The sequence below is a fragment of the Chiloscyllium punctatum genome, chromosome 11, assembly GCF_047496795.1.
Source record: "Chiloscyllium punctatum isolate Juve2018m chromosome 11, sChiPun1.3, whole genome shotgun sequence".
Classification (NCBI taxonomy): Eukaryota; Metazoa; Chordata; class Chondrichthyes; order Orectolobiformes; family Hemiscylliidae; genus Chiloscyllium; species Chiloscyllium punctatum.
In genome coordinates, this window is record NC_092749.1 from 23,835,845 (window position 1) to 23,858,913 (window position 23,069).

Genomic DNA, 23,069 nt, shown 5'->3' on the forward strand with positions numbered 1-23,069 from the left:
TACATTCAACAACTAGTCTGAGACTTGAGCAAATGATCAATTTTTGATAATTCAGTGTTATACTGAGAGAATGCTACACTGTTGGAAGTGCACCTTTTCAAATTAAATATTAAACTGAGTTTTTCTTGTGTAAAAGATCCTCTGACACTATTCAAAGAAATGGAGGAGTTCCTGAAGTTCCATTTTGATATTTACCCCATAATCAATATTACTAAAATGGTTGAAAATCACGCAGGTTTGTACACTCCAGTACAACACTGGTACTTCCAAATCATTACTAAAACGGGTCACATTTCAAAAGGGATTGGCGTAAAATACTTTGAAATGTCCTGAAGTCAAAAAAAGACACTTTGTGGGTACTGTCTTAATTTATAAATATATATCTTTTTGTTTTTTTCTAAATAGTCCATTACAACTCCCACTCATACTCACCTGAATGGATCTATATGAAACTTATTTGTCTTCTCAAATTAAGAAAAGAACATTGATCATGCATTTCAAATATTAATCTTTCAGGTGCGGTAATGAACAGTCTTTCTGGATTCACTGGAGCTGTGCTTCAGTCTGTGGCATCTAATATCGTAGAACGAAATGAACAAGGTTAATGTTGCAGGTTTGCTTGTGAAATTAAATTTAATGATTTTTGTGATAATTCAGTTTGACTTGCATTCATTATAAATGGGTTAGAATGTGATCTTAATCTCACTTTAATATTAAAGCACTTTAGCTTTCATGGTTAGTCAATACTTCCTTATAACTCTTTTATAAAGTAACTCTGGCAGAGACAAAGTTAATTCCTTTCTGTTGTGATATAGAGAAGTGGCAATGTAGCCATATCTACATTTCTACAAATATGACACAAAGAAGATCAAGAACTTTTTGAGCGGAGGGCCTTTTGCATTGATCTCTCCATTAGAGATTTCTCATATTGTTCTTAGGACAACTCATCACTCAGCAGATATCCTGGAATTCACCAGCATCCCTTGTACATGCCATCTTTAAAACCCATTGTGCACCCAGATGTGCACTGTTAATGCCCATTTACAAACAAAGGCCCTACAATTCTGTGTTTCACTATTTAAATAAAGTTGGCCGACTTCTTTCATCAAACCAGGGATAAACTTCCAATGGCATGTTACATCTATTTACATGGCTCTTTTCCCTCCCATGTTGTTTTGTACTTTGCCTCATTCTTGTTCTAGTATTTTATCTTTGATGTCATGGACTGCGATGGTCTTGGTCAACATGTCATTTAAAACACTAATTCCCATTCAACTGTATAGCCATTTGCTTTGCCACTTTAAAATAAAAATGATTCATAGGATGTGGGCATGACAGGCTGAGTTAGTATTTATTGCTGATCCCCAATAGTCCTGGAGAAAATGTTGGTGAGCTATCTTTTTTGATCTGCAGTCTTTCAGAGGTCAATCATTGTGCTATTGGGAAGAGAATTTCATTATTTTGACCCAGCAAGGTTAAGGGAATGGTGATCTTAGTTGCAAATTGTAACTTGGGGAGGAACATGCATTTGATGGTGATCCCATGTATCTGTTACTGTTGTCCTTTTGGATATTAGAGGTTGCAGGTTTTGACGGTTTGTAAGGGTGGAGTTGTATTCTGGTGATGCCACTTAATTAGCAATCCAGAGGATCAAACTAATGCTCTCTGAGCATGGGATCTGGTAAAATCTGAATTCAGTGAATAACTCTGGGAAAATAAAGCTGTGGCTGAAGCTTTTTATTTTAAATCCAAATTACATTGAGTTTTTGCTAGGACTCCTACTTGCGAGGCTTATGAGTTTTCTCACTATATCTTACCAAACTCTCTCCTTCAAGTCACTATGGTATTTTTCAAGGGGATACCAGCCCTACCTTAGGACAGCCCCACATTGTTCTTAGGACAACTCATCACTCAGCAGATATCCTGGAATTCACCAGCATCCCTTGTACATGCCATCTTTAAAACCCATTGTGCACCCAGATGTGCACTGTTAACGAGGAGCTTTCCTCTTTTGGTTCTTGATATTTGCCCCAGGCGTAGTAGAAAGGGGTAAATTGTCAACTCCCTTTCCATGCAGGAACAGGGACGTTCTGCTAGACAGAATGATCTCTCTCAGGACCAACAGTAGAAGTCATAGCATGAGACTATGCCAGCCCTGGTTTAAGATTGCTACCCATGTTAAAACAGTTTATCTGGAGAATGTACAGCACTGAAGGAAAAAAGTCAATGACCACTTCTACTCTATCAACATACGTGCCACTTTCTTTCCATACCCCTCGCTCCCTATCTCTGCTACTGTTTCCACCTCCCACCAAGTGTCTCCACCCAACACATTCACTATTGCCTGCAACATCTTCCCTCACTCTCACTCTCATCCACTGAAATCCATTTTGCCACTAAGCCTGAATGTCCTCTGCCCAATCACTTTCTTGGGGATAGCTTCCCAACTGCTTCAAAAGTAAAAACTGTGCCACCTACTTTCATCATCTTCTGTCATCCCTCCCACTCTCACTACTCCAGGAAATTAGTGAAAATGTGTGGTGCTGGAAAGAGACAGCCAGTCAGGCGCATCCGAGGAGCAGGAGAGTCTGTGTTGAGCATGAGCTCTTCTTCAGGAATGATGAATCACACGTTGATTCTTCTGTTCCTTGGATGCTGCCTGACCGGCTGTTTTTTTTTCTAGCACCACATTTTTTGACTCTGATCTTCAGCATCTGCAGTCCTCACTTACACCAGGAAATCTGCCTACAAAAGGGGCAGAAAAAGTCTAGATGGGTGATGGGCTGCCTGACTTTGGATCTTCTGTGGATCATTCAACTCTGTATCTCATTCCTGCTTTCTCACAATGCCCTTGGATCCCTTTAGCCCTATAAGAACTATATCTAACTCCTTGAAAACATTCAATATCTTGGCCTGAACCATTTAATGTAATAGAGAATTCCACAGGTTCACCACTTCTTCTCTGGATGAAGATGTTGCTTCTCATCGGTACTAAATGGCTTACCCCTTATCCTTTAGACTGTGACTCCTGGTTCTGGTAAGATAAGAAGTTGCATGTTAATGAGTAAATTAGGCTGTTAACAAGGCCTTTAACAAAATGTAATCCTCAATTGGTAATTTTCCGCTACCTAGTGTGAAATTCGCTATGATGCGTATTGAAAGCTTTTGACGATTGCATGGCCACAAGGGATGCTGTTCTTGGTCTATGTCTGGTGAGTGGTAAGTTTTTCTGGGAATGGTACATGGTAAGATAGGATGGATGTATGATGTGATACTCTAGGTTGGCAATGGCAATTAAAGCGACGAGTTTGGTAAGGTACGGTGAGAAAACTTGTCTGGCCTTTTGGCAGTTTCACTCCTTTGTACCTGACATGGCTCTCACTTTTTTAGGCAAAAAAAGGTAAGACTCCACTACATGGAGAGTATTCTTAATGTGAAGATGAGTTTGTCTCGAATCATCCTGTGCCATTTGGGCTGACCATCCCTTGTCCTATTATAACACATAGACAGTAGATTTGTGAGGATGGGGTAGAATAAATTTCCCTGTGGCATATGCTGAGGAAATCAACCAATCCAGAAGCTATTAACTGAGCTAGCTGATGAGTCCTAATGATGTGACCTCTGAGGAGACAGCAATAAATGTTAATCAACAGGAAATTTGCTTGTCCATGTTTGTCCTGATGCCTTAAGAATTTGAGGTCCAAATTTAATATTGAGAGCTCTTAGCTCAACTCCTTCTCACTGTATGTTACCCCATACTATGTCCAGTGTTTGAGATTGTGGTATGTGGGACATGGTAAGGCATGATTGCATGAGTGACTAGGTCAGGCTTGACTAGTCTAAAGAGTTGCTATCCGAATTTTGGTTCAAAATCCCCAAATATTAGTCAGGAGGACTTTGTGTACCTGCAATGTATGTTCGTCATTGTCATCTCTGATGCCTAGATCATTGTCTATGGTACCGCCTTTCTCATTCCCTTGTTTTAGAATTTGATGTGGTATGAGACATGTCATATATATGTCAGACCAGATAAAGGGAGCTAGATGGCTTTGCACAACAATTGTAGGGGCCGTTATTAAGTGTGATTTTTTTTTTTTTAAAAATTCAGACTTTGCCATGCGCCACCTGTGGCGCATGAGTCTTGTGTTCTATATTACTAGCCCCGTGACATTACTGCCAGCATTGCCACTACCTCTTTCAGAAATAAAGAGCTACTTTATTGTATGGAACTGATGGACTTTTGATACTTGTGCATCAATGATGAACCAGTTTCTGGAATTTTGCCAAAATTTTTTTATTCAATCTTTGTTGCAGAATGTTGTGTTCTGTTGTTATGAATTTTAATTTTAATTGCTCACTATCCCCACAGAGTCTAAAAGATGGTGCTTTTTCAGCTGCTTTGTTTATTTGTTACTGAATACCAGTTCTGTGACCAAAGCTTTAATATTTCATATGGTTGTGTTTTTTTTAATTATTAATAGGTGCAATGTTTTCTTGCTTGGCTTCTATCGAAACAATCTGTGTTATAATTGGGACAACTGTATTTGATGCACTCTATCCCCAAACACTCACATCGTTTCCTGGATTTAGCTTCATTGTGATGGCTGGCTTCCAAGTGATTCTATTGATTCTTGTACAGTAAGTAGCCAGTTGTTTTCATGAGTTACCTCTGTGTGCATCTGTGTATCTTAATTGTGAATAACTCTTCCTGATGAAATAAGAAAAAACAAAGTTGAAAGAAACAGTAAAATAAAAAAAAAGTGTCGGTGCTGGAGATCTGAAATAAAACAGAAGTGCTGGTTAGGTATCCACTTGTGCTATGTGTTTTACAGGCCTATGCTGGGATGTCCTTAACAACATTTGAGATTTCTATTCCAGTAACTTTATTCCCATTAATAGCTTGTAGATGCTTACTCTACCTGATATTAGATTGTAATTCTGAAGACCTGAAAACTGCATCTAGCTATTTTGTTGCGTTAGCTGTTCCTGTTCAGGCTTCCCTCATCTTCTATCCATCTATTTTTCCAATCTTCAATAAAAACAAAAGCAACAAACCAGTTAGTTAATTTTTCATCCTCTTTGACAGATGTTCTGTTTTTCTCTCTCTGACATAAAACAAAGAACTGCAGATACAGAAATCTGAAACAAACACATTTTTGGAGAAACTCAGCAAGTCTAGTATCATCTGTTGAGAGAAAGCAGAGTTCAATGTTTCAAATATTCCTCCATCTGAAGCAACGGCACAGGACTTGAAATGTTAACTTTATTTTCTCTCCCCCCACACACTGCCAGATCTGCTGAGTTTCTCCAACAATTTCTGCTTTTGTTTCTCTCCCCTCCGCTTAATTTTTTACTTTTTTTTGTTATCACTATTTTTGTTACATTGCATGTGACTTGTTTTTATTGTTGTGTTGGCACTTTAAATCTCTTTATTGCCTCTTCATAGACAGGGGAAAAAAAAACAGCCAGAGTACAGAAAATACAATGAATTTCAAATTTGTCATATGCTTTAATATTTTTGTGTTGAAGTGCCTCTTTCCTGCCTGTGGGAATTGGCCTATTATGTTCCTTCATCATCTCCAGTTTTGAACGTTTTCTATTGTTTGACAACTGCCTGATTGTTCATGTCATTGTTTCTGATTTAACTAGGGCTAGTTCCCTTTTCATCTGACTGAAGATGTACTGTCAAGTATGTTCTCTCTCTCCTTTTCAATTTTTTTCTTGCATCGAATAATGTTATTGTCATTTCTTTTTGGATATTCTTTAATACATGCATTTTCTAATTCCTTTTTTTGTTTTACTCTTGAACTGCACCCAACATTGCTTGCTTTCTTGTTTAGGTGTAAACATACAGTTCCAGAATTTGGACTTGAACCCCTGGGTAGAAACAGTCAATTCCATTTGCATAGGTTAGAATTTTGTGCAGAAACCTCACTGTCCAGCTTAAAAGTTGGAGTGAAGCCTATCTCAACTTGGCTGGATAGACCTGAGGCAATTTCACAGGTGTCAGACTGTTAATTGGTCCAGACTTTGAGATTTCCAACTCTGTCTGAGTAGATGTTCAGTTCTGGTGTTGCTACTACATCCAGTTCCCAATGGTGTTCAGTTATGGAATTGACACCCAGAGAAGCAAGGAACTTTTGCTGGGGTCAATTAAGGGACAGGTGAAGGGAAGTGGGAATTGACCCTGGGTTTGGGAAGTCAGGGAGCACACCCTGTGATAGGCCAAACACTGGTGATGGGAAGAGACTCTGAAATCCTCATTATCGGGCACTTGACCAAAAGCATGCCAGTTGCGTGAAATCTTCTCTGCTGGCAAAGTACCAAAGAGGCAGAAAGGTGACTGGAACAGTGCGCCATCACATCACCCAATTTAACACCCCTAAACATCCCAACACTTCCCCTTGCAAACCCACTCTTAATATGCTATGTATTTTTATTTCCCTTGAGCCTTGCTTTCAGATAATTAGACACTCCTTATAGTGACCTGTGTTAACTTTGATTAATATTATCATCATTGCCCTCATTGTCGAATTCCCACCTCCCTCTGATTACCCTTCCTACTGTCACGTGTTTGCACCTGGGTTGGTCCTCTGAATTCTCAGTGCATGATACTGCACAACACAAAGCCTCTTGCTGGTGAGGCTGTAGGTTAGAGAAGAACTGTTGGCCTCTGGCCATTGCAGAAGGTAATAAAGAGTCAACTGCACTGTGTAGGTTTGGATTCACATGTAGTATGACCCAGATTTCCTTCCCTGACAGTGATTAGTGAACTAGATGGGTTTTTCGTGACATTTGATAATGGATTCGTTGTCATAATTAGTTTCTTAATTCCAGATTTTTATTTAATTCAAATTCCACCATGAGCCATGGTGGGATTCGAACCCAGGGCCTCAGAACATTTCCTGGGCCTCTGGATTAACAGTCCAGCAATAATACCACTAGGCTGTCACCTCCCCATGTAATACCTAGTGAAGAATCAAGATTAAAAGATCCTAGTATAAAAATAGAAGTTGATCAAATACTTTAAAAAATCTGATGTCTGTGCTATTAGGACCATTGGCTTGTCATCTGTGTAATACAACAGGTTAAATAATTCAGGTTATAATGTTACTTTGATATCCTAGGATTTTTCATTAGATGACCAGGCAGCCACAGGTTTATCCTTTTGAGGCTTACTTGCAATTCTTCTGTTCTCTTGAGGTTAATTAAGACTGAAATAGTTGATTTATCAAATTTAGTTGCATATTGAAAATAATGGGGTCAATGGCTCAGATAGATTTCTCTTTCAATATTATCTTATGGATAGCTAAATAATGGGATATATAGCTAATTTAGTTCAAATTTACAATGTCCAAAAACATTGGTAATCTTTAAGGGAGTCACTGAGAATTCTGCTGCTTGTCCTATAGAGCACCCTGGCCCTCCGCCTAGCCCAAGGCAACCTCTGTCCTCGTTGTTGTTTTGACACTTTTGCAAGTCCTTTAGGAGTCCTTGTGTTTTTGGCAACCTCGTTCATTGCTCCAGCTCATGGCTTACAAGGTGTCATAACATTTAGCCAGCTGTCAGGAGTGGATAAAATTGTAATACAGTATTTACGATGTCATGGAGATTTTTAAGGAAAACTGCATAGTCCCCATTTGCAATCGAGAATGCAAAAGCAAAGTCCTGGAGATGGTGGAAACCTGAAATAATTTCACTTGGTTCTAAGGAACGGTTATCCAGCCAAAACATTTACACTTTCTTTCTCTCTGCACAGGTGCTGCCTGACCTGCTGAGTGTTTTCCAGCTTTCTCTTGCTCTTATTATAACTGAGAATGACTAATTTGTGTGGAATGTGTCATTGAAATTTAATCAAAGTTGGGGGACTGACTGATCCTACTTATCCACTGTGCTCAATGTTACATTTTATTCAACACAAAAACAAAATACACAGTGTCATTTATGATGTGTGAAATAAAAGCCAGAAAATGGTAGAAATGCTCAACAGATTTGGCACCATGCCTGGAGAGAGAGAGAGAATCTGAGTTGATGCTGCAATCTAATGACTCTTTGGAGAGAATGGAAGGTCTTTGATTTGATACGTGGACTCTGTATTTCTCTCCAAAGATGCTGTCAGACCTGCTGATTCTCCCAGCACTTTTTTTTTAAAACTTTCTTTCCAAACTCCTTATAAACAGAAGTATGTTAGGTTACAGCTCGTGTGTGTGTGTGTGTCATCTCAATAGTATCCTGACTCGAGATTGTGAATGTTTGGAATCTGCCTTTTTGGTGTTACACTTCTTTTCTAACATTTAAACTGCTTATAGCAAGCTGGCTAATTTACCTTATTTTGAAATTCAGGATGATTTTGGTCCTCTGGCTTGTGAGGGGGAAGAAAACCCACACTTTAAGACTATACAAATTGTTACATTAAACTGAGGTGGTGAAATGCTGAACATGTTTCCTGTCGTGTATGTTTCTGATCAAGTGTATGCTATTTGTTGTGACGAGACAGAACAAAGAATTTAAGCCTTTTCCCTTGTGTTTTTAGACAATGAATCTTCTATTAGAGCAGGTAAACCCTCAAGGTTGGTAAAAAGGACTGCAGATGCTGGAAACCGGAGTCTCGATTAGAGTGATGCAGGAAAAGTATAGCTCAGGCATCATCCAAGGAGCAGGAAAATGAATGTTTCGGGCAAAAGCCCGAAATAGGAATCAGGAATAGAGGCAGGGTGGCTGCAGAGTGGAGAGAGAAATGAGAGGTGGGGGTGGGGGAAAGTAGCAAAAAGTACAATGAGCGAATGGGGGTGGAAATGAAGGTGTTAGGTCAGAGAGGAGGGTGGAGTGGATAGGTGGGAAGGAAGATAGGCAGGTAGGACAGGTCATGAGGGTGGTGCTGAGCTGGAAGGTTGGAGCTGGGGTGAGGTGGGGGAAGGGGAAATGAGGAAACTGGTGAAATTCACATTGATGCCCTGGGGTTGAAGTGTTCCGAGGTGGAAGATGAGGTGTTCTTCCTCCAGGCATTGGGTGGTGAGGGAGCGGCAGTGGAGGAGGTCCAGGGACCTGTATGTCCTCGGTGGGGGGGGGGGGGGGAGGAGAAGTGGAGTTGAAATGTTGGGCCATGGGGCAGTGGGGTTAATTGGTGCGGGTGTCCCAGAGATGTTCCCTAAAGTCTCTGGGGAGACCGGACGCCTCCTTGCAATGTACAGGAGACCGCATCGGGAGCAACGGATACAATAAATGATATTAGTGGATGTGCAGGTAAAACATTGGATGTGGAAGGCTGCTTTGGGGCCTTGGATGGAGGTGAGGGAGGAGGTATGGGCACAGGTTTTGCAATTCCTGCGGTGGCAGGGGAGGGTGCCAGGAAGTGAGGGTGGGACAATGGGTCGGCCAGGATGGTCAGGCTTGTGGATCTTGGGAAGGAGGTAGAATCGGGTGGTGTGGGGTTCCTGGACATTGAGGTTGGAAGCTGTGGGTGGGAGATCTCCTGAGGTGATGAGGTTCTGTATGGTCTGGGTGATGGGGGGGTGGGTGGGGGAGAATGGGGTCATGGTAGGAGGAGGTGTCTTCGGGTTGGCGTCTGGCTTCAGTAGTGTAGAGGTCAGTGCGCCAAACTACCACTTCACCCCCTTTATCTGCTGGTTTGATGGTGTGGTTTGGATTGGAGCAGAGGGAGTAGAGGGCTGCGCATTGAGGGTGAGGGGCAGACAGGTTGAGGTGGTTAATGTCTCGGCGGCAGTTGGAAATGGAGATCGAGGGCAGGTAATACGCCAGCACTGGGTGTCCAGGTGGATGGAGTGTGTTTGGAGGCGGACAAAGGGGTCCTCGGAAGGTGGGCAGGAGTCTTGATTGTAAAAGTAAGCACTGAGGCGGCGGAAGAAGTGTTCAGTGTCACTGCACGTATTAAATTCATTGATACGTGGATGGAGTGGGATAAAGGTGAGGCCTTTGCTGAGGACCGATCGTCCCTCCCTCAGTGAGGGGGGTGTCAGGGGGATGGTGAAAACTCGGCAGGGCTGGGAGCTAGCACCTGGTGTAGGTGTGGAGTGGGGGCGGAGCCTGTAACTGGAGTGGGCATGGTGTTCGGGGGAATATGGGTGGAGACATGAGCAGGGGTAGTGTTCCCTTCAGGGTTCTGGGTGGCAGGGATGGTGATGGTGGGACCTGCATGGGTGCGTGTCAGCAGAATGCAGGTGAGAGGCATTGGGGGTGGAAGAGGTGGCAAACATGGCAGTGGGGGGGGGGGGGGGGGGTGGAAGTCACGAGTGTGTGACATCAGTGATGATGTGAGGGGTGGAAGTGATGTCACATGGCGCATGAGGAATTGAGGGGCGCAAGTGCTATGGAAGTGGCCATGATGGGGGCGGAAGTGACGTCATCCATCACCGTGGGGATGGTGGCTGCTGCATCTGCATGGCTAATGGCATCCGAGCAGTTCCAGAGGCTGGGGAAATCTTCTGGAATGTTTGAGGAATGCTGGTTGTGGAGGTGGGTAGATAAAAAGTTTGTAGTACTCAGCTTTTGTTTGAGATGGTGTTGAAATACTGTTAGTATGAATTCTCCCAAATATAATATAGAAGGGGTCCTTTGCAGTTCTGAGACAGTGTGGCCCTCTGATGTGGCAGGGCTGACTGTAGAGAGATTAGGTGTTGGCGCATAATTGCGAGTGTGGAGTGAAGGATCTTGAAGGAGAACTGTTGCTGGTGTTTTTGAATCTGTAGTCTGGTGGGTGAAAGTTGCTTCTGTGGAGCCTAAACACCAGAATTCATTGCATGAGAGCCCTGTTGTTGTGTTGTACTTGGCATACTTGATATACTTGATTTATCATGGAATCAGAAATTGTGATTTGTTTTTTTTGGTCCTTTTGAAACCAAATGTAGGACTGCAACCTGATTGATCAATCAAGATGTTTCTGCTCTTTCTTTAAATAGTTCAGTGAGCTTCCACATCGATTGACACTTACAATGTTTTTCCACTGTTTTGATTGAAAGAAGACACTACATGTGCGAAGGATGTAGGTGATTTCAGAAACAGTGTCCTTTGTTCCAAAACAACCCTATAGATATCACCAATGTATGATTATAATCTGATGTGATTGAAATATCTTGTACAAATAACACGGATAATAATCTTTAATAAATTTTGTTTTCCTCCTTTGTGCAATCCCTACTCCCTTTGTGTTATTAATGATGTTTTCACGTATACCATTTTCCACTTTTAGCCATTTTTTTGTTTTGAGTAATCCTTGTGTTTGATCTATAGCAACTGTAATATCTTTTGTAAACTTCCTTCCTGGTTGGTAGGGATTAGATACCATGGTCATAGAGATGCACAGCACAGAAACGGATCCTTCAGTCCAACTTGTTCATGCTGAAAAGATATCCGAAACTAACCTAGTCCCATTTGCCAATACTTGGCCCATATCCTCCTCAACCTTTTTCTATTTATATACGTATGCAGATGCCTTTTTAAACGTTGTAATTACCAGCCTCTTGCATTTCCTCTGGCAGCTCATTTCATAAATGCATCACCCTCTGTGAAAAAGTTATCCCTTGGGTCCCTTTTTATATCTTTCCTCTCTCACCCTAAACCTATGACTTCTAGTTCTGGACTCCCGCACCCCAGGGAAAATACTTTGTCCATTTATTTTATCCATGCCCCTCATGATTTTATAAACTCTCAGCCTCTGACGCTCCAGAGAAAACAGCCCCAGCCTATTCAGCATTTCCCTATAGCTCAAATCCTCTAACCCTAGCAATATCCTTGTAAATCTATTCTGAACCCTTTCAAGTTTCACAACATCCTTTCCAGAGACAACTTGAGCAAAACTGCAGTTTGCGAACTAAGCACAGGATTAACTCTAGTATTCAATAATTTCTGTATACTGCAGTAGCAACACTGATTTAAAATGGGATGGTGGGTAGTTTTATGAGATCACCTAAAGTTGATGTTCCTTGCATTTTTATTGAATTTCTGGGGCAGTGGTATTTATGACTCTAGCATCTCTTGATGGATGAAAACTGCACTGTGACTCTAAAGGAGCTCCCCAGCCATTAGGAAGAGGGAACGGGAGGGTCTCTTGTGGTGATCTTCCCTCTGTAGCCAGCAGGTAGACTGCACTGTAGTTACTGCAATCAGACTTCCCTCTTTTTGTGATTAGTCATGATCAGACCACCTCTGACATGATCCCAACACAAACTCCTCTTCCTGAGAGAAATATGAACTTGCAGAAGTTGTGCAGCCACGTCAGGCATGTATCTCCACTGTGTTTCAGAATTTCACTAGGGTTTCCAAATGCTTCAGGCTTCAGTGACTGTTTTTCAGCGTTTGATATTATCAACTTTTTTAAAAAAAAGTTTATGGAGTATGTTCCTCAAATTTATAGTCATTCAGAAATGTACAACCATCTTTATACCTACTTCACAATGAGGTGCAAGACATGAATCTTTCTGTTGGGATAACACAGCGCACATTTCAGTGAAGTTTGGGATCATCTTGCAACTATCTCCTAGAGAGTAACACTTCCTCCTATCGATTTAAGATTAGTGACTTCCTGAAAAGTAGAGCTTTTTCCATACCTTGGGATCCTCCTCTTGATGAACAATAAATCTCAACATGCTTTGGACCAACTGAGGAAGAATACTTAAGGACTAGAATCTCAAGTCCCAACTAACACTATATTTGACAAGCAGTAATGATCTTTGAGCTTCAGAAGTGCCTGCTGCTTTCAAGTGCTGGACAAAGACTATCAAGAATGTATTCATGAGGTCGTCCAGATCTGGTAGCTTGAAAGGCAGTTCAATAGCAGTGGATTAGTGGTGCTGGGAGAGCACAGCAGTTCAGGCAGCATCCAACGAGCAGCTTTGGATGCTGCCTGAACTGCTGTGCTCTTCCAGCACCACTAATCCAGTATTTGATTTTCAGCATCTGCAGTCATTGTTTTTACCTAGTTCAATAGCAGTGGTCCTCTTAAACCAATGTTCCCAACATTTGAAGTGCAAATCATGTCAAACCAAATCCACTCGGAAGGATGTTTATATGCCTGGCACCAGACTCCTGAAGCAACTGGCCTATTTGGAACTTGGTCACAGGAGATTCCCAGGACAACAGCAGAAATACTTTTAGGGATGCCCTCAAAGCACCACCTGAAGATGTCAAATGTTTGTACACTCATCCGGTTTCTGACTTGGGACCAACTAAAATGGAGAAGGTTTATTCAAGAAGGCTGCACACATATATTGAGAGAAATTGTCTGGAGCATTCAAGGTATGGTTGAGGTATCAGAGACGGTGCACAATCCTCAAAACAACTCATCTGCTTGGCCCTTCAAGCTCCAGCCCCTTGTGGCATTACTTTGTTGATTTCACATTTTGGAGTAATCTGCCATCTCAAGCCACTGAACCAGAGTGGAGGCCAGTCACACTTGATCCCAAGGGGCTACCTAAGAAGAGAAGACTGGATGATTGCAAAATGACTGGGAACACTATAGATCTTGATCTGAGAAGATGGGTGGAAATTCATGGCTGATTTCAATAACAATACCATGTCCATTTATCTCATTAAATTAATATAGTAAAACATCCTGAGGCATTTTACAGTTTTATGAAACAAAATTTGACAGTAATAATAGGGTTGGAATATTCTTTGACTGTAAATTCATGCACACAGTTTGGTGAGCTTAACATTATATTCTGATTTTGTTTTTAATGACGTCATGATCTCCTGTTTGTATGAAGTTGAGGTAGAAATGGTTGCAGCATATTCTGTCTCTCTTTTTCTCATCTATTCTGTTTTGTTTGCTTGGCTACCCAATTTTACAATAGCACAAAGGCATAGCAATGCTGTCTGGATAATGAACAGTGACCGCTAAAAATGCTGATGTGTCATAAATGTGCACAAAATTCTAAATTATTTTCTCTCCTTCAGCAATACCTGATTGCTTTACAGGATAAATACTGAGAACGTTGTTTTGTAGAAAATCTTTATTTTCTCATGCTATGCGATTGTGCTAGGTTATAACCTTGTGTCCAATTATAATTTGGACTATTTTTAATCACGTTCATTCAATTAAACAGGAATGATTTAGGTGATGGCCTCTGGTTTAAACAGTGATTGCACAGTACTGAACAAAGAGGTGTTGGGGTTCAGTACTTCTCCTGTGCTGGGTTAATTGATTTCTGCCAGAACTGGGAGAGTGCTAAACTGGTGTTTTGGTTGTGAATGAGATTGGACTTGAGATCAGCTTGTAATTTTCCCTGCAGTTAACCAACCAGCATTGGTTGTTATGTTTGCATGGTGGATGTGCATGAGCTGCTTCTTTGCTGTTGACCCCCTCAGCCAGACCCTCATGAACTCTACATTTGATCGTTTCAATGCACTGCAGGCTAGACTCCCCTGTCGTACCCTCTATAAACTTAAGATCATTAAAAACTCAGATGCCTGTGTTGTCTTAACCGCTAAAAAATCCCATCCCATATTAGATTAGATTATTTAGATTACAGTGTGGAAACAGGCCCTTCGGCCCAACAAGTCCACACCACTCCGCCAAAGCGCAACCCACCCATACCCCTACATCTACCCCTTACCTAACACTATGGGCAATTTAGCATGGCCAATTCACCTGACCTGCACATCTTTGGACTGTGGGAGGAAACCGGAGCACCCGGAGGAAACCCACGCAGACACGGGGAGAACGTGCAAACTCCCCACAGTCAGTCGCCTGAGGCGGGAATTGAACCCGGGTCTCTGGCGCTGTGAGGCAGCAGTGCTAACCACTTAGCCACCGTGCCGCCCAGAGACTGATTCCCAGTCAAGGAATATTTTGATGTTAAAGTTCTCATACTTGTCTTTCAAATGCCTCCGTGTTGTTTCCCCTCTTATTTTCTCCCACCTTCTGAGAAATCTGTGCTCCTTCATTCTGACCTCGTGTATTCCGAAGTGTAATTGCTGCACCGTTATCACCTCAACACCATACTCTTGAATAACCTATCCTTCTGCTTCTCTACCTTGCTTTCATCCTTTAAGACACTTAAAACTTTGACTGAGATTTTGGCAATTAATGCAACTGTAAAGTACCTTGGGATGTTAAAGGTACTATGTAGATAAAAAGATGTCACTGTTGTGCATCTTGAGATAATATGAATTAACAAACAGAATTCCTACAGTGTGTAAGTACTCCATTCAGCCCTTTTGAGTCCACACCAGCCCTCTGAACAACATTCCACTCAGACCGACCCAACTGCATCCCCTCCCAAACCCTGTAACCCTGCATTTCAGATGACTGATCTTCCAAACCCGCCATCCTTGGACAATATGGACAATTTATCCTGGCCAAGCCACCTTACCTGCACATCTTTGGACTGGATGTGGGAGGAAAGTGGAGTGCCCAGAAGAAACGCACATAGGCAAAGGGAGAATGCGTGGCGTTTGCGTAGACAGTCACCCGAGGGCAGAATTGAACCCGGGTCCCTGGTGCTGTGAGACAGCAGTGCTTGTTTGGTAGCTAGAAAGAGAGAAACAAAACTGATGTACCAAATTCATGAATGTAGTTTGGTAACTGGCAATGGGACATTTTTCATATTGTTGGTAATTTATTTTGAGTGAATGCCTGTAGGGATAAAACTGGGACCACTGAATGGAATGACTCAGTCTGGAGAGACTGACCAGATTTCAGTCATGGTGAAGTAGGCAATGTTCTCATCTCTGAATTAGAAGGTCTTGGATTCAGATTTCACCCCATAAAATTTAGGATTCATCCAATAGAGTAGTCTTGGAATGCTGCACAATCAAAGGTGTGGACATACTCTCGAGACATCTGTCTCCTTAGTGGGAGGAAAACTATGGTATTACATTAGTTTAAAAAGGAACAGGGGGTGTTCATCCTGGTGGGCTTGCCAGTAGGGAAGTGTGAAAGAGTAATATTTGAATAAATAGCCAGGGCATTCAATTTTTTTGAGGGGCCCTTCTAGCTTTTTTGTTCTCACTAACTGACTTTTATTAGGTGATGCTTTTGTTGATTGTAATGGATATTTGGTAGTGCATAGGCAGAATTAGAAGAATTCAACAATATCCTGAATAATTATCAACCCCATTAAACATTAAAGCCACAACTCGATAAGGAGAGCAGTAATGTCTTGGAATCCACAGCATTTAAATTTGTATAAGACAAAGATATGTTAGCAAATTTATTTTCAAAATAATTGACTCAAAGTTTTACATATCCTACCCCTCTCTTTCATAATCTTACAGATTCATCATTATCCAATCTACTTACAACCTTCCCATCTTTGCTGTGCTGTTGGGAACCTTCTCAGCTGTTCCATCTCTCTCAAATTCTTCCTTCTCTCCACAGTCCCGATGGTCCTCCTGTCTCCCTCACCATCCCACCCCCAAAATCATGTCTATCAGACCTCCCATCTGCCCCTATTCTCCCTGGATCTGGTGCAGTTGGAACATCAACAAAAAGATGGCTCTCCATTACTAGCTCTATTACTGCTGGCATTTATTTAGTTTGTTCACCGCTCCTCCAATTATAGGCTGGTTCTCTCCCATGCTAGCTCCTAATAGGTTTACTTGCAAACCTATCAGTCGTCAGCATGGGAGACAACCAGACTGTGATTGGAAGAGATGTTTCTCACCGTTTCTTTGCATTTTTCTGACCGGTTGTGTCTCTGAATTTTCTTTACTATTTTTGTTTTGTAAATTACACATGATATGAGACATCCTATGATAATGCAAAAGTTCTGAAGAGAGATGCAACATTGTAGATGTGTGAAGTCTGTGTATATAGTTCATAGAATGTGATTAAACATGTACATTGAAAATCTGAGTCTCTAGCAACCTGTCTTCAGTAGAACACCCACCTCTTCCAAGGCTAACCCACATAATTACAGAAATATTTTCTGTTAATTTAATTTAAAAAATATATAATCCACACAATATAAGTATCATGAGCAAGACCAGCATTGTTGCCTGTCTCTAAATGCTCTGGAGAACATGGTGAGTGATGAATAATTGCAGTCCATCCATTGTAGGTACAGCCACAGTGCTGTTAAGAAGTAAGCTCTAGGATTCCGACTTGGCCAGAGTGAAAGAATGGCCGTATAGTTTCCAATTGGTATGTTGTGTGAAGTCTTGGGGACCTTGCAGGAGGTGGTGATCCAGAGCATCTCCTGCCCTTTATTCTTCCAGGTGATGGGAGTCATAGGGTCTGGAAAGTGTTCTAGAAGGAACCTTGGTGAGTTACTGCAGTGAATTTCTGCAGATTGTAGAGGGTACATCCTGTAGCCATTGTAAAAGAAGTGGCTGCTTAAGGGTATGGTGCCAATCATGCAGAATGCTTTGTCCAGGATGGTATTGGACTGCTTGAGTTGTCTTGGAGCTGGACTCAGTTTGGCAGATGGAATTTATTCCATCACATTCCTGACCTGTGCTACGTAGATGATGGATGAGCTCTGGGGAATCTTGAAGCAATTTCCATTCAATGTATAGTTTCCAGCTTTTAATTATCTTTTGGTGGCCGCTATATGTAAATAAGCAAATCCAGTCAAGGTTTTGGTCAATAGACACCCCCACAAACATTAAGTTAAATTGACTTATTTTGTTTTCCTTTACTTATTTTGGGAACAAAATAGAAATAGTTCTGCATTTTCTTTAAACTTGGCTGCCAAACTGGTTGTGCTTCTAATGGCAAAGTAATTTTATTTATATTTTGTTAAATTGTCTGGCATGCTAAGTAAACCCAAGATATTTCAGATTCAGCACTTGTTTAAAATCTATAATATTTCAAGTAACATTAAAAATATTAAACAAATGCTGAACTATTGATGGTGCTGTTTCTTGGATGGACCATTAAACTGAAGTCTGCAGGGAGGGTAGATGGAATCTCTTATTTCACCTGTAATATGGCACCTCTGACATTTCCTCAATACAGTGCTGATGTGTCAAACCAGATTATGCACTCAAAAAGCTAAAGTGGGCGTTAGTCCAAGGCCCCTGACTCAGAAGTGAGTAAAGGTTCACATCTATTACTAATTGGCTACTTGACATGATGAACTCCAGTTACCTTGAGCACAACAGTAGGAAAATCAAAGTCATGATTTTCTGTTCCCACATCTAACTCTAATTCCATGCAAACTGAACCAGATGTTGTGCGGACTTGACATTCTGCAACTCTGTTCTGTTCTTTTAATTTCACATCTGGCTAGTCACCAGAGTTGCACTTTCCTGTCATGAGGCCATTGTGAACCTGTGTCCCAGCCTCCGTCCTGCTCAATCAATATTTTCATTACTTCTCAAACAGGTTTCCGTAATCCTCCACTATCCTAGGCCACTCTTCTCAACTGACATATAATTTAAAGAAAACCTGCTTTGTGCACAGTCCCATATGACTATTCAACCAGTTCTTGCCAAGCTGCACTTGTAGTCCTAGAGTCATAGAGATGTACAGCATGGCAACAGACCTCGGGCCACTTGTTTTGGCCTATGAATTGATATTTGCATTCTCGTCCTCCAAGCTTCCATGGTCTATGCCACCATCCTCGCCCATTGCTCACCAGGGCTTTTCTCCATTTCTGTCTCTGTTCATAACTCGTGTAGCTGTATGCATTGTAATTTTATTATCAAAGAAAATATAACAGTGCTCATTATCTGGTTCAAAATTTTGTAATTTTTCACAGCTGAATTTGCTGTATGTGTAATTTCCTTCCAGTCCAAAGTAATCTAGCATGGATTAGCACAGCCATCTTTCTGGTCTATGAGAGCCTTGATCAAACCATCTTGAGTAAACAATAAACTGCAAACAGTTTATAGTGTTGCTGCAACTGCTTACAGATTATATCAATTTGATCTGCATGATGACAGATAATGTTAGGAGCTCATTAGCCTAAATGTCTGTCTCTGACCAAGTCCTTGTGACATCACCACAATGGATGGTATTTACTAGATTCAATTGAATAGTAACCCTTTCTAACAGACCTGTACACGATGCACAGAAGCAGATTATGCTACAGGACAGACCACTTTGCTCAAAAGATAGTTCTACTTGACTGTTCCTTGCGTAAGCAAATTCTGAAGCCCTCAGTAGTGCTTTCAATTTCACTAAACTTTATAAAAGGTTTAATTGTATTACAAACATCCCACACCAGCTTTATTTTCTTAATTTAATATGCTTTATCTCCTCAAGACGCCCTTTGCCCCCTATTCTATGTTTTTGTGCTTCCTTGCCCCCTCTCTGAGCAAAGTATATACATGAACCGATGGCCAAAAATGATGACCAAACCTGGTCATTCAATTCTGTCCCATTCATATAGCAATAAAACACTGAGACCTCTTGGCATTTTCTTCCACTAGTAAATCTCCTGAGATGTACTATTTGAGCTTCACGATAAAGTTACATGGTGCTGATACAATTTTTGAGAGACACCTTTATGACCTATTCATACAAACGTGGCAGTGCAAATGAGAATGCATTTGTCCTGACACTGCAAAAATAAAAGAGAATTCTTTGCCCAAGGCAGCATTCAATTTTTTTGCAGAAAACTGATTTGGCAACCAGACAAATCTTCTCGCTCACTAATCAGTGGAGCTCAGCAGCTTTGCACTGTTTTATTATTTTGAAGTGGTGGGGGCCTGCGGGAAGAGGATGCTTCATAAGAAGCGTGCAACAAAATGTTAAAATGTGTTGACAGTGTGATAAGAGAAATTCAATTAATGTTGGACCTTATGTGCTTTTGTGTAGCTTTAGGTGAATAGATTTATACCATCTGTTGACATTCCAAGATGCCCTCAGATCAGCTTGTCTGTTTGTTAAAAATAAAAATGCAGCTGGAAAAATATCTTTATTTCTAGAAGTAAAATAAATATGTGCTTTTAATTTAGTCACTATTGATTTCTACCTGTACTAGTATAGCTGATTGAAACACTAGAAATTTACTTCAGCTGGGTGTAAGATTTTTAAAATGTGTGTATTTAGGAACTTGACACAATGTGCTTTTTTTCATTAGAACAATGAAAATTGAGATAATATTATGTCAGTGTTTAAAGGACGGGACACAAGCAGATTATTTGCAGTAGTTGTGCAGTTGATCATGAGGGGCTGTGGGATACAAAGTGTAGAGACAGCAATGAACAGTTCTCCACACTGAGTTGGAAGGCTGTGGAACTCACTTGTTGAGGCAAAGGCTGCTGTGGCAAATTTCACTCTAGCTTTCATTGCAACCTTGGCAGAGCCCAGATTGATTGTGTGTGTGTGTGTGTGTGTGTGTGTGTGTGTTCAATTTCTGCTGAAACCCCCCAGCAAAGTTACTGCAGTGGAGCACGTGAAGTCCTGAGGAAACTGGCCCACTAAGTCAGGGTTCACCACCACGTTTGATCAGGTGAAGGGAAAAGGGGAACTGAGTAGTTTAATGTTGAGGATTGTATGTTGATTATAAACCGGCATGTACTGGCTAAACAAAATGGCCTGCATTCATCCAGCAGCTTCCGTCTGCAGGGCACTAATAGTACAGTTCTGGGAGCAGGCTCATTTAAACTTCAAGAAGCTCAGAGTGCAAAAACCTTGGGAACATCATGCACAATATGGGAATTCTCATTATTGCATACTTCAGTGAATGTTGGCTACCTAGATCTAGATGACCGAACAAACAATTTTTTTTTAAACATTACACTAAAATAGAACTCCTTTTAAAATCACAATAAATCCTGCCTGGGTTACTACATCTGCCACAAGAAATGTCCTTAATTCTACAGTGCAGTGATAAAATGCCAAAGCGAAACTGAGGTGTAATTAACCACAACATTGACAGCACAAATTACATACTCCTTAGGAAGTTGCTTTTGGCAGTGATGTGTTGTATAGTTTCAAGATTCTCTAATTATACACTACTATGTGGGTAGAGAAAGAGGTATTATTGGAAATGACAATGGCCAGAGCACTTATTACTGCATTGTGGGCTACAATACATGGCATTAGGATGTCTACAAAATGTCATCACTGCAATCTCTAATGAAAAATCAATTTCGTATTCTCTCAAACACTCATTAATTTACATCCACTCCTACCCTGTTTTCTCCAATCACTTTCATATGCAAGGATGGCAGAAATTGATGTAATTACTGCCCCTTTTCATTCCCTCCCTGTGCAAAAAACAAAGCCTATTTTACCTCTGTCCTTCTATGGAAGTGCCATGTTGATTCCCGTGTAAGCTGCCAACTGTTCCTAGAATTCAATTTGTGGAATAGAAAGCAGAGACATGATCTTGCATTTTGTCGTCCTCTTTGCTAAGCAGTGACAGAATCTGGTAGCAACTGGTTCTAAACCACAATGCTGATGAACACCACTTAACTAGACCGGATGTGTAATTTATTCATATTAAAGCAATTACTCTGCCAATTTCTTGAAACAATTAAACTCCTGGGATCTATAGAAGGATTCGTAACTTGGGGCAATTGTCTATTCTGAGGGCAGCATAGTGACGCAGTGGTTAGCATTGCTTCATGGCATTAGTGACCCAAGTTAGATTCTACCCTTGGGCGACTGTCTGTGTAGAGTTTGCGCATTCTCCCTGTGTCTGAGAGTTTTCTCCAGGGGCTCTGGTTTCCTCCCACAGTCCAAAGATGTGTAGATTAGGTAGGTTGACCATGCTAAATTTCCCAAAGTGTCCAGGGATGTGTAGGTTGGGTGGATTGACTTTGGGGAAATTTTGGGGTTACAGAGATAGGGTGGGCAAGTGAGTCTGGATAGGGTGTCCTTCAGAGGGATGGTGTGGAGTCAATGGACCGAACGGTCTGCTTCTGCACTGTAGGGATTCTGTGACTCGCTAAACTCCACGTTTTGGGAAAATAAAAGTTGAATGTTTTTGTTAATATATTTTAAGATTTAAGCCTTGTTGACCTAATTTTTTAGGGTTAGTAGGGAACCAATCACAACTGTCTACCTTTGTTTGAGAAATATCTACATGTTGTTATTAAAGGCTAGAGGCATGTGAAGAGGATTGTTTGGAGTAGGGCAATGGCTTGTCAGTTAAGTAATGCACAATATTTACTTTTGAAACTTTTTCGCACTGATTCATAAGTTATGCAGCCTGCTAATTGAAAAACCATTGTAACACTAACCAACAGGAAAGTGACTCATTTGATCTTTTAGTGTATACAATACCTTTCACAAAACTTGTATTTAATAAAAACAAAAACAATTGAGTGAAATCCTCTGTATTCCAAATGAAAGCAGTCCATGTGGGAAACGAACACTTTTGACAGTTCAATCACACTGTCAATACTGAATACTTACAGGTTAGTTGATCAACTGCAGGATTTAATCTCCCTGCCATATGCCTCAATCCACTTTGTGAAAGTAATTTTTCTACACTCCACTTCAATCATTCTTCTGGTTTCCTTGGGCAAGATGTCAAGTTTGCAAAAAAAAAAAAAAAGATTTGTATTCATAAAATGCCTTTCGTAACCACAGCCTCTCGCAAAAGTCTTTCAACTGTGGCTCATTTTGGAGTCAAACATGGGTTCAAGTCCTATTCCAGGATTTGAGTACAAAGGAAGGTGCTGCCTTTCAGGTGCCTCCCTTGGGTGAACAGGAAAGATCACATGATAGTATTGCAAAGAAGGATCACAGGGAAACAGATTGTCTCTGTCTCTGATTTGTTATTACTTTGTGGGAGCTTTCTGTGTGCAAGTTTTCTACTATGTTTCCTATATTGTAACAGTGAAAATTACTTCACTGGCTTTAAAGCATTTTGAGATGTACAGTGATCGTGGAAGGTACATAAACTCCCTTCTTTCCATTTTGTAGTCACTGACGTAATGTGATATTGATGGGCTGTTTGTTCACAGAAAACTGCCATAGACAGTCACATGATAGTGACTGGGTCATCTGTAGTAGAGATTATCAGGATAATAGAGGCAGTACTGTCATATGTTTGTATTTTGGGAAATGCCATGAGATATGTGATGGAATCCTTCAAAACCAAAACATTCATTTATCTGGAGTCAGACATGCTGTAGAGAGTCATACCTATGCCCTGCTCTGATCATTTTTGTAATGTATTTTAAGAGTCTCGCCTTCAAAATAAATA

General features: G+C 41.0%; 1 protein-coding gene across 1 annotated transcript in view; it reads left to right on the forward strand.

Moving 5' to 3' along the window:
• LOC140482827 (proton-coupled folate transporter) overlaps positions 1-23,069 on the forward strand; it is a 94,218-nt gene that overhangs the window by 58,528 nt on the left and 12,621 nt on the right. The window contains exons 5-6 of the mRNA XM_072580501.1: positions 517-600; positions 4,482-4,638. Coding sequence (XP_072436602.1) covers positions 517-600; positions 4,482-4,638 — 241 coding nt within the window. The remainder of the gene's footprint in view (positions 1-516; positions 601-4,481; positions 4,639-23,069) is intronic.